General features: G+C 41.2%; 1 protein-coding gene across 1 annotated transcript in view; it reads left to right on the forward strand.

Annotated features, from left to right (window-relative positions):
• The first annotated feature begins 186 nt into the window (after positions 1-186).
• Positions 187-12500, forward strand: part of LOC138043547 (NFX1-type zinc finger-containing protein 1-like) — a 24963-nt gene continuing 12649 nt past the window's right edge. Inside the window, 6 exon segments of the mRNA XM_068889873.1 lie at positions 187-383; positions 2024-2424; positions 3280-3378; positions 3380-4244; positions 10416-11537; positions 12481-12500. The exon segment at positions 12481-12500 is cut by the window's right edge and continues 136 nt beyond it. Of these exon segments, the coding sequence (XP_068745974.1) occupies positions 245-383; positions 2024-2424; positions 3280-3378; positions 3380-4244; positions 10416-11537; positions 12481-12500 (2646 nt within the window). The 5' untranslated portion in view covers positions 187-244.

The raw sequence follows: 12500 nt of genomic DNA on the forward strand, positions 1-12500 counted from the left end.
GTCAGCGTAGATCAATTAATAATATATGCAAAATTATTCCGGAACACGATTACTAACGGTAAATCACAGACGCTCTTCTCCGATTTTTTTTTTGCGGAAAGTGGGCGGCTGTACACAGGCTAAATATTTCAAGTAAATGTCTCGTTTTACGCTTGCTGGGTTTCAGATCCGAAATGTTTTGGTCTTTAAGCTCTCTTTAAGCATCAAGGACCGATGGCGTTTGCACGGTCGCTGGCTCGCAGACATGAGTGAAAGTTATCGTCACACTGTCTCACTTTATCAAGAACAATTTGATGCGGGTGCCAAGAAAATGAAGGACATCACAAACTTGGAAGACTTTGAGGTACTCAAGAACGCTGATGTCGTCGGTATGACAGCAACTGGTAAGTTATTTTAGTCTGCGTTACTTTGGGAAAATCTAGAGCCTGATTTTGAGTCCAAAATATGACGCTTTTGACGACAAAAGAATCGGCGAATCCGAAAAACCGCATGCAACTAGAAATCTGAACGAAAGGCTGGGGATGATGATTTCTAAAAATCCGGGTTCACAAAAAAACCAAACAGTCCACTGTTTTTATGGATTCTTTTGATTCAAAATCCATTGCGGGGTTCTCGTAAAGAAGGAGAAAACACGTTTTAGGATTTGTTATTCTGGGGTTTTCCTAAAGAAATGTCGCGTTTTGGCTAGTCTCATTTTTCCTGCTGGTTAGCTCTTTTTCACAAGCCAATGGCAGCGTCCAGAGAAATATTATCCGTTGATTCTGACAGCGGCCGCGATAGTCGCTGCCCAAAGAATTTTCTCGGAAAATGTTCTGAACGAAGCTCAAAGTATTTATAGTCCCCGAGCGGGACTTCAAACGCGATGTTTGACAAGTTAGCCGAAAGGTCTCTGATGAGTCCCTTGGCAGGGATGAAACATACGTATGTAAGGCTAGCCACATAATTATCCGTTGTGAAACTTTCATAATGGCGGCGAAATAAAATATTCTTCTGTTTTTAAATACTAATAAGCCTTTCTATCCTCGCTACATTTTTTCAAAATGAGGGCAGTAGGTCTCATTAACATAAATACAAGAAAATGTATAGGTGGTCGCCATTGATGAAAGTGGTCTATCAGTGTAAGGCCGCTGACCGTTCAGACCTTGCGAGCTTGCACTAAGCTGATGCGCGGTGTCATTGTTAAGAAACATGGCGGACTCAATTTATCTTGCACCACTGAGAAGAATGAAAAGGACTCCTTTGAACCCAGATACCAATACTAGAAAAGAGCACGGCGTACCTCGAAGGAACTGTGTGTAAGGGTCCAGTGGTTTATTATTATTATTATTATTATTATTATTATTATTATTATTATTATTATTATTATTAAAAGAACAGGGAAAGCCTCATTCAGTGCAGTTGACTGGCTTCCTAAGGCTTCGTCTTACCAGCCTATTCTCATTAACAAATTTGTTTGTCTTCATTTTATGAAGACTCAGCCTCGTTTAATTTTTTCGTGTTAAGTGTTTTAGGGATGTACGGAGCAGCATGAGCTCTTATCACTCGGAGCTTGAGGACGGTACATTCTCACATTACAACTGCTTTTACTTCTCCAATTACACCATATTTTAATCTTCTCGTTGATTTAATAGGGCACGGAGTGTAGTTGATTGTCGCTCGCGACCTCATCCCAGCTTTCGGAGTTCGAATCCCTGCACGTGCGCTCCAGCGTTCACTCAGCTTTCCATCCGGCTGAGGTCGGTAAAATGAGTACCAGTAATACCGCGGACAAATTGTGCATGAACGATAGGAATAGCGCCCACCCCTGCGCAAATATGGTAGAAGCTAGTGGAAAAGGAGCCTTCGGGTGTCCTTCGACTGTGGTCAGCAGTCTCTAGTCTTTGGTTGATTTAGATTACTTTATATTTTTGGTTAATTGTTCAACGGCGAACTCTATCTGTGGGAGTCCTTGAAAATGATTTGTGTCGTTGGGCTTTCCTGTTTCAAACGCGCACTGATTTTTTTATCTCCGTGCATCACTTAGGAGCTGCAAAGTTCCGCAGCCTTCTGCAAAGACTAAAGCCTCGAATAACGATTGTCGAGGAAGCTGCTGAAGTACTTGAGTCACACATTGTAACTTCTTTGACTCCCGGATGTCAGCATTTGATTCTGATTGGTGACCATCAGCAACTCCGTCCCAATCCCACGGTATTTGATCTCGCAAAGAACTACAACCTGGACGTGTCACTCTTTGAGAGAATGGTAGACAATGGAATGCATTTTAAGCGGTTGCGCTTACAGCATCGAATGAGGCCAGAAATATCCAAGATGTTGGAACACATTTATGTTAATCCAAAGTTGGAGAACCACGAATCTGTGTTACATTTTGAAAATATCAAGGGCGTGGCTCGTAACATGTTCTTTGTGGGTCATGACCACGGCGAGGTATAAGACCGTATGTTATTTTTGTAAGGCTGCACATTCATAAGAAAGCTATACAGCACAAAGGAGAGGGGATGAAGGGTGGGGGGGGGGGGGGGGGTTGAGTTTTTGGTGCCTTTTGTCGCAGTAAGGAGGAACCAGAAATGTAACGTATCATGTCGGGCGTGATCAGAACCCTTTGCCCTCTTGTTACTTTAAACACCCTCTGCTGGTTGACCCACTGACTAGGATTTCTAGATACCTTACCTAACGTTACCATGGACCTTACGTTTCCATGGTTTCCGGCGCATTAACCATTTTTTCGTTAAGCTGTCTTTAACATCAAGCTATACCTTTATCTTAAATTAGTTGTATGATTTTCCTATTTATTAGCTTAAGAGTCCATCACCCAAGATTGAGATTTCAAATTGGCCTTGTCCGCATCAGCGTTAGAAAAGTGTCTCTTTTTAAACCAAGTTTTGCGGGTATATAAACAAAAGAACAAATCGGCTACCTCAATGTTGTACCCGAATAAAACGTTTTTTTCCAGGTATTTTCACATCATTTAAATGTCACTGCTACACAGAATGCACGAAGAACACAGACACAATACACAAAGAAGCTTAACCATGGGAAGAACTGAATTGGGTACAACATTTGGTCTATTGTTTATTTTCCCGCAAAATCTGGTTGCAGTTTTGGTTTTGGTTCTATTTTCAAATAGACATTTTTCTGACGCTGATGGGGACAATCTTACATTTGGTTAATGGACTCTTGGAATTCTGCTATGTGCGCTGTGGGTCAACTTGAAAGACCGATCCGAATATGGTTTCTTCGGAAAACGTTTGACGGGGTACATTTCATTAATTACTATTGCAGGATTTTCTGGAGGAGGGAAGGAGCCGATCAAATGAACACGAATCCAAGTTCCTGGCTTCCCTTTGTCGTTACCTAATCCTTCAAGGCTATGACAGAGAAAAAAATTACAGTCCTTACAGCTTACACGGGGCAGTTAATCCAGCTCAAGAAGGAAATGCCCAAAGATTTCTTCCGCGGAGTACGAGTCTGCGCTGTGGACAACTTCCAAGGCGAAGAAAACGACATAATTCTGTTATCACTCGTTCGAAGCAACGAAGAGGGAAAAATCGGCTTCCTTCAGACAGAAAACCGCGTGTGTGTCGCATTGTCTCGAGCAAAAAAGGGGTTTTTCTGCATCGGTAACATCAGCCTTTTGAAGGAAAAGAGCACGTTGTGGCGCAAAATTATTGACGACATGGAGGAAGAAGGGAATGTTGGAAAAGCTCTAACACTCACTTGTCAGAATCATCCAAGAAACGTGATCCACGCAGCATGTGCGGAAGACTTCAGGCAGGCTCCCGAGGGAGGATGTACAGTGCCTTGCAACACGCGACTAGAGTGTGGTCATGTTTGTGAAATGGCTTGTCATCCAACAGATCCGAAGCACGAAGAATACAAATGTAAAAAGCCATTTGCGAAGTCGCTCTGCACACTCAACCACAAGTGTAAAAAGAGATGCTTCCAAGAATGTGGTCCCTGTGCACAACCCGTGGAGAAGTTCCTAAGTTGTGGCCATATCCAGATGGTTCCTTGTTTTAAGGACCCCTCTGAGGTGAAATGCAATTCACCTTGTGAAGAGATTTTGCAATGTTTGCACCAATGCCAAAATGTGTGCTCTGAGGATTGCACAGTCAAGTGTTCTACTATTGTAAAGAAAATCTGGCCCTGTGGACACGAGAATGATGCAAAGTGTCACGAAAATCCTCTGCATATTCCTTGTAATGCGACATGTGGTGTGACGTTGAAGTGTGAGCACCCCTGTGCCGGTAAGCCTGCGTTAGTAGACGTTTGCCAACAAGACGACTGTCTAGCATTCACTTCACAATATAGGAGTATATTCATGTAGCAGAGCAAATGCACCAAAATTTCAAAACGCAGGTTAATGACTGAACAAAAGCATTAACATTTTTGGTCTATGGACTGAATCACATGATTAAGGAATAATTTAGATTTGTGTCGACATGTTTCTACTCCTGTCCTTCCCCGAGTCGGAGTAACCATACGCAACGACATTTCTCTAAATTACTAAAACTGTTCCCCAGGAATTCGAAAATAATTGCCGTTTTGTCCAGTTCCCTGTTAAAATGTGACAAGAGCACTTTGAAGTTGCCTCTTTCGTGACTTGGAGAGCGCCATCTTGGATATGACGTGTTATGACGTAGCAATAGTCAACAAACGTGTTCAACCGTACCAAGTTCTTCGTTCCCCGATCATTTTCTCAATGTTTTGTGACCTTTCTTCCCCAAGAAATTCAAATGTAAGATGAACTATGGTAAACGGTCTTGTGGTTCAATAGCTAGTAGGCCAAGTAGGCCATAAGTGCGACAGAAACTCAAGTCACCTAATACTTGTAGATTCTCTGGTCAATCAAACTAGGCGGCAAAAATCAGCCAGAGCAAATGTAAACAAGACAAAAACCTTGAACATGCGACATAGAAATATTCGACAAGCGTACCTTCTTTTCTTTTTCACTTTCTTTCTTCTGCGACAGCCGTCTTTGATGCTTCAGCAAACGTATTTGTTTCGCCGACGAAACTTTCGCATGTTGCTTAATACACATAGCAAGGCTTTTTCACAGCAACAATTACCGCTGTTGGGGTTTTACGCTTTCGAGGGACATAAAACTAGACACATATTTAAAAAAAAACAAAACAAAAGATTCCACCGGAAAATGAAAATTTAAAGAAAAGTTGGGTTGCGAAAATAAAACATGGATGGATTCCTCAAACCTGAAAACCTGACGACTATATTGTCTGTTAGGGTCTGTCATTTTCCTCTTGGGGACTTTAAGCGGGATCTTCAGGTATATAAATATTGTTCTTGGTAACATTCGCTTCATACTGAAATCTCAGTCAACTAGTCCAAAATATCATTATATTGGAGCGAGAAAACTGAATCAAGCAATATATAGTGTTTATTTCACAGCAGTGAGCGCGGGATAGCACTGCAAGCTCTCTTTCGCTTCGTAAAACTCCTGCATATAATTCACATTTAAAACCCTCTTTAATTTAACGACCGCGAGGGAAATCTGTTCTCATGGTGGAGCCAATATTAATACAATTTACCCTCTGGATTAAGATTCAAGTCTACAAAGTATCGCTCTCTTCGCCTGTGTTTTCCTTGTTTACGTCAAGTACATATAGTCTTCCGGAGAAATCCTTGACTATTGCTACGTCATAGCCTCGTTTGCATTCACAAAAACAAAGATGGAGGATTTCAATTCAAAATTGCCCATTTTTGAAGCGTTATTGTTGGCGATTTAAAGGGAAAGTACAGTCTAGAAAATGTTTCTCTGAATCGAAAGTTCTTTACCTGTATTGTCATACTTGACCACTCATTTGGACTGAATGCAGTGTTTAAATAGCCAAGAATAACGCTTCAAAAATAGGCAAATTCAAATTGGCCATTTTCGAGTTCATGTCTGCCTCCTCCTCAAAGCGAGTCTAAGTGCAAAGTTTTTGTGATGGTAATTAGTTCTACTTTACATATGAATGAAAACTAATTTTCATAACAAAAACTTCGCACTTAGACTCGCTTTGAAGAGGAGGCAGACATGAACTCGGAAATGGCCTATTGAAATCCTCCATCTTTGTGTTTGGGTATGCAAACGAGGCTATGACGTAGCAATAGTCAAGGATTTCTCCGGATGACTAAATGTACTTGAAAACTTAGGCGAGGAGAGCAATACTTTGTAGACTTGAATCTTAATCCAGAGGCTAAATTGTATTGCTATTGGCTCCACCTCTGAACAGATTTACCTCGTGGTCATTAAACAGGGTTTTATATGTGAGTTATATGCAGGAGTTTTACAAAGCGAAAGAGAGTTTGCAGTGCTATTCCGCGCTCATTGCTGTGAAATAAATGCCTGGAAATCAAGGTTAATCTGTCTACCGTGGCTTTCTACGCGATCCCTGTTACAACTTCAAAACAAACGATCGATTTATATATTTCCATGAAATGGTGAGAGTAAATCGTTTCAGTAGTTTCTATACTGCTAACAAAATTTAACCACATTTCATGTTACGTTTATTAGCGCGTAACAGTGAAAGACGTCTATATGTGGCTTGATTCAGTTTTCTCGCTCCAAAATAATTTTGGACTAGTTGACTGAGATTTCGTTATGAAGCGAATGTCACCAAGACCAATATTCATATACCTGAAGATCCCGCTTGAAGTCCTCCTCGGTAAAATGACAGACCCTAACAGACAATATAGCAGTCAGGTTTTCAGGTTTGAGGAATCCATCCACGATTTATTTTCGCCGGCCAACTTTTCTTTAAATTTTAATTTTCCGGTGTATGCTTCGGTTTTTTTATTTTTATACGTGTTCTCAAGTCTAGACAAGTCTAGTGTCATCCCCATCGGAAGCGTACACCCCAGCAGCGGTAAATGTTGATGTGAAAAAGCCATTGAGCAACATCTGAAAGTTTCGTCGGCATATTCCCGTGTGAAAGCAAACAAATGCGTTTGCGGAAGCATCGAAGACGGCTGTCGCTGAAGGAAGAAAGTGAAAAAGGTACGCTTGTGAATATTTCTTTGTCGCATGTTCAAGGTTTTTGTCTTTTACATTTGCTCTGGCTGATTTTTGTCGCCTAGTTTGATTGACTAGAAAATCTAGTATAAGTATTAAGTGACTTGAGCTTCTGTCGCATTTATGGCCTACATGGCCTACTACCTATTGAACCACAAGACTGTTTACCATAGTTCATCTTACATTTGAATTTCTCGACGCAGAAAGGCCACACAAGAATGAGAAAGTGATCGGGGATCGAAGAACTTGGTAAGGTCGAGCACGTTTGTTGACTATTGCTACGTCATATCCATAATGGTGCTCTCCAAGTCACGAAAGAGGCAACTTCAAAGTGCTCTTGTGACTCTTGTCACACTTTAACAGGGAACTCGACAAAGCGTTAATTATTTTCGAATTCCTGGGGGAAAGTTTTCGTAATTTAGAGAAACTTTTTCTTGACCGTACTTTCCCTTTAAACACATTAAGCCCAAATAAGTGGTCAAGTATGACAATGAAGGTTACAAGCTTTCGATTCAGAGAAACATTTTCTAGGCCGTACTTTCCCTTTAATGATGGTAACGCCAAACAGTACTCCACTAAACAGCTTATTTCACAAGGAAAAGAAAAATAGAGTGTTTTCACATGACGTCAAGGTGGCCATGTCTGAGGAGTGAAACTAAGGGTGCTTACCTGTTGTCAGAACTGGCGGGCCAGACCCAATAATTTGCAAAGAAAATGCAACAATTTGAAGGAAAACTTTCATGATAATCCCTCGCATTCTTCTCGGCGAGTATATATCATCCTCGACATGTGTTAATGTGGATGCGTTGTAGAGTTAGTCCTTCCAATATGCCCGGTCTGGCCGGTCAGTTCTGTCCAATGGAAAGCGCCCTAAGAAACAGCGGTCATGTTGGAGGAGTGAAATATTCTTTTGGGAATTGAACTATATTTTTATGAAAATTCTTTCTTTTGTTTTAGTATTCAAATATGGCTGCTGGTCTAATGAGCAAAAACACTCTATAGCTTTCCACACTTTATATGTTCTGCTTGTGCGTTTTCCAGTTTGGTGCATTTCTTTGCCGTTATTTGCCCAGGGCTCTCCATGCCCTGATGCACTCCCGGTTGACCATGCCGGCTTGGTTTCTGGAGATAGCACCTCACCATTAAAATCTTTGTATAAATCTCGGTAAGCTTGTATGATAGGGTGGACCACCCTCTTGCCGAGATTTCGGTTACCGAGGAGGAAATTTCGCCATATTAGAGAGCTTAAGCATGACGTTTACGGCCAACGGCAAACGAAAAAACGGCAGGCTCCTGCTTGTCATGAAAGCGTGAAAATTCTCTCATTTTAACTTGTCTCGTTCCTTTGAGACGTTGCTTGATATCTGGAGCTAACAGGACCTGAAATGAGCTAATTTCAAGCAGGGTTCTTACATTTTTGGCATAGCCCTAATTTCACTCACGACGTTTGCCGTTTGGCGTAAACGTCATGCTTAACCTCCCTTATAACCCTTCAGCCCGCGGTTAACGGGACTGTGGGTGTCTCTTAACTACAGAAAGACAACGGTTGCTAAGGACGATTTTTAGTCTAGAGCCCGACAAAAAGGTTGCATGGGTGCTTCTGTCAAGTAACTTTTTCAATGGAAATCAGACATCACTTCAATCAGAAGGCGCATGCGCAAGTAATCCCAGTCCCCTGCCGTGCGTTTTAGTGAAACACATGTAAAATCCCTCGGGAAACGAAAGGAGGAGGCGGTTTTCTCACCCTTCCCATCATTTTTCGTAAACTTAAGCATGGAATTTCTATTTAGACAAAAAATGGAACTGATATTTTTAAAAAATTATCAGAAGGGGGCCTTTTTTTTCAAATCCATGTCACGGATTTTAAACCAAATTTCCGTAGCAGTAAGATTAAAATCAAACATTAATAAAAACGACACAACTTTTAAATTTGCAAGAAATGTTTCGGATACTCAGTATCCATCTTCAGTTGAAGGATGTTTTCAAGTGAGTGACTTAGGTTAGCCTTCAATTCCTCTAAGTTAAGTAACGTTTAGTGTGAAGGACTCGATCCCCAATGCGCTCCGTCCCAGATGCTTTACAAATTTACCTGTGCAGGATGCCATACCTGTTATGTCGGTGAAACCACTTGACATTTTAGAACCAGGGTTCGTGAGCACTTACTCTCGGATCGCAATTCCCGTATCTATAAAAATCTTCAGGGTTCTGAGTCGTGTAAGTATCTATACTCTGTCAATTGTTTTTCCGTGTTAGACTTGGCTCTTACTAATTTCCAACTTAAGATCAAAGAAGCCCTTCATATTGAAAGGGAACGACCGGCATTGAATAAAGAGCTCAAACATGTTAATTTAACACTCTTACTTTAATTACTATTTGTATTCAACATTTTTCACAGATTTGTACTCGCACCTTTTTATTCTCCCACTCCGTTGTATTCCTTAAGTATTATTTAACTTTTTTTTCTTACTGATTTGTAACTATTATTCTACAACTTGTAATTTACACCTACTTCTTACCTACCTTATATAAAGTCACTCACTTGTAAACATCCTTCAAATGAAGATGGGTACTGAGTATCCGAAATATGTCTTGCAAATTTAAAAGTTGTGTCGTTTTTTTTAATGTTTGATATCATATTGATGCGTTAAAAATTTCTGAAAAACATATTTAAGTCGCTGAGTTTTTTTGACATTTTCTGTTTTGGTCATGTGACTCACCAAATATGGTTGTGAGTCGAACGAGACAAAGAAATGTTAAACAGAGCACACTTAACAAAAAAGGATAAATGTAGCGGGACTCGAAAAACGACTTTTTGAAGGAGTTCAAAGAAATGGTTTAAGATTGTCCGGTCCCTTGTAAAGTTAAAAGAGTTTTGAGGTTCCTTCAACAAAGAAAATCGAGAAATTCTCGCTATGCTTGTTCGTTACATTTCACTGGGCTGAAAATTGTCATATGAACAAAAGCAAATTTCACCCCGGTAACCGAGCGAGGCACTTGGTATACCGAGAAGGAAAAGGTATGCCACACGTACTGGCTTGCAGCCAATATGTCCAGTGAACCAACTCTGACAGTGAGCTTTGTTCTTTTGTGTCGGAGGGAGTAGTTATCGATTACGAAAAGTGTCGTATCAGGTTTCTTGAAAGACCAAGTCACAGGGATGGCTCATTAAGCTGTTTTTTGTTTTAAATAATAGAGAATGTCTTGAACTAGAAGTTACGCATTATCTCGCAGTCTAAACGCTTGATTCAGAAAGTGTCTTTATCTTTCAAATCATTTCATATCCTTGTAGAGGAAACATTGTTGGCAAAGGAGGGGCTTTCGGCAAGACTTCTGCCCAGGGTTAGGAGTCTTAATGAGTCTCTTTCAGGGCACAATTAATCCTTCTTCACACTTTAATATACTTTAGGTACCTGCAGTAGCTGTTTGCGGGGACGTGTTCATGAGCCATGCAAGGCTGTATGTGCCCGACCCCTTTTCTGTGGCCACAACTGCTCTGAGCCTTGTACCAAAAATTGCCCACCCTGCAAGGAGCCCTGCGGAAACTCCTGCAAACACAGTAAATGCAAGCAGAAATGCGGTGAACCATGCAAACCCTGCAACGAGCGATGCATCTGGAAATGTGAGCATCATAAATGCACCAAGCTATGCTCCGAGCCTTGCAATCGTAAGCGTTGTGATCAACCTTGCAAAAAACGCCTTCCTTGCAAGCATTTATGCATTGGTCTTTGCGGGGAAAACTGCCCCAAGAAATGCCGAGTGTGTCACAAGGACGAAGTTACAGAGATTTTCTTCGGAACCGAAGACGACCCGAATGCACGGTTTGTGGAATTAGCCGACTGTGGTCACCTGTTTGAAGTAGAAATGATGGATCATTGGATGGATCAAGCACAGGAAACCGAAAATGGAAAAGCTGTTGATGTACAGCTTAAGCGCTGCCCAAAGTGTTCGACTCCCATTCGCACCAGCCTGAGGTACGGCAACATCATTAAGAAGATCCTCGCAGACTTCGAAGAGATAAAAAAGAAGATCTTGCTAGGTGAGGAGCAGCGCAGAGCTGTAGTAAGCAGGCTAAGACTGAAGGCTCGAAACATTGTGAAATTTCCTAACGACCAAGAGCAACTCACGAGGGCGCTTGAACACTCCAGCCTAACGGATGAACAAGTGAACGTTTACGAGAACCAGATCAGCTTTTTGTGTTTTCTTCAGGCGCTCAAGGATAAGATTGAAAAGGGAATTGAAGGTGACGATGAGAGAGCAACAAAAAGCCACCTGGTTTATGTCCTACTGGAAACTAAAGAAGATGTTCAAAACCTGGTGGAGGAACTTCGGAAGCGTGTAATGGGAATTCGCGTTCGGTTCAGCGATCAAGAATTGGAGGAACTCAACGAAGAGATGTACCGAACACAGCTAGCTATTGACGTAAAATTGCTTAAGATGCAAATTAAAGTTCGGGGTGTCAGTTTGGATGTTTTTTATTCATCGTTACTTAATCAAATGCAAAGAAAACTGGATTCAGGAAAGACCATCGGTAAGACTGACACATTTCACTCGTTTTAGACTGGTTTCTCTGGTTTTCCTTACCTGTTTATTTATTTTCTTTTCATATGATCCAATCTTATTCAAACTAAATTTTATCTTGGCATTTTCCTGTCAGAGCACTTTTCACTTTCCTCGTGCCCAGACTTCTCTCAAATCATCATTACGCTTTTTTGGTAGTTCGCGTTGAACTTCAAGAAGGACCTGCGTAGAAGGCAACGTTTTACACCAACCTGTTTTTTGCATGTTATGATCGAAACTAAGGCCCCGTCCACACTAAAACGATCGAAAACGGATGTTTTCAAAAACGGAGTTCCACGAAAACGGAGGTTTTCGAAAACACTTTTGAAAGTGGAGACTTGACAACGGAGGTCTATCGCTCTTGACTGGATGGTGAAAACGGAGTTTTTTGAATACGCGTGACGTCATAATCATTATCATGCCTCACTTTCCCGCGCGTTCAGACGAAGACTAAAGCCTGGTAACAAAAACGCATCTTTAGATCTCTGTTTTCAGTCTCTAGTATGGACAGCCGAATACGATGTAGAAACGCCAGTGTGGACGCAGGTTTTTTAGCCGTTTTCAGGGACCCGGAGGCTTTTGAAAACGCATTAGTGTGGGCGGGCCCTAAAAAGCAAGGAACACACACCAAACCAAAGACAAAGAGAAAACAATAGAAATAACGTCAATTGAAAATTAACTTTCTCGTGACAGTTAACTCCGGCACATGTGGTTTGATTCTTACAAGAGTTTAAACGTTAAGCGTTTAACGATTTTCTTCGCTCCTTTTGTGAAAGATAAAATAGCCACTTAAAGCATATTACGAGAAATTTGCTTAAAGGAGCGAAAATGTTATCCTCCCCACCGATTTGTGTGAAATGTTTAAATGCTTGCATTTGAGGTGCCAACCTGCCATTAATTTCATGAATTTTTAGGCAAAGATGACCGAGAGCGC

Source organism: Montipora capricornis, chromosome 3, assembly GCF_036669925.1.
Source record: "Montipora capricornis isolate CH-2021 chromosome 3, ASM3666992v2, whole genome shotgun sequence".
NCBI lineage: Eukaryota > Metazoa > Cnidaria > Anthozoa > Scleractinia > Acroporidae > Montipora > Montipora capricornis.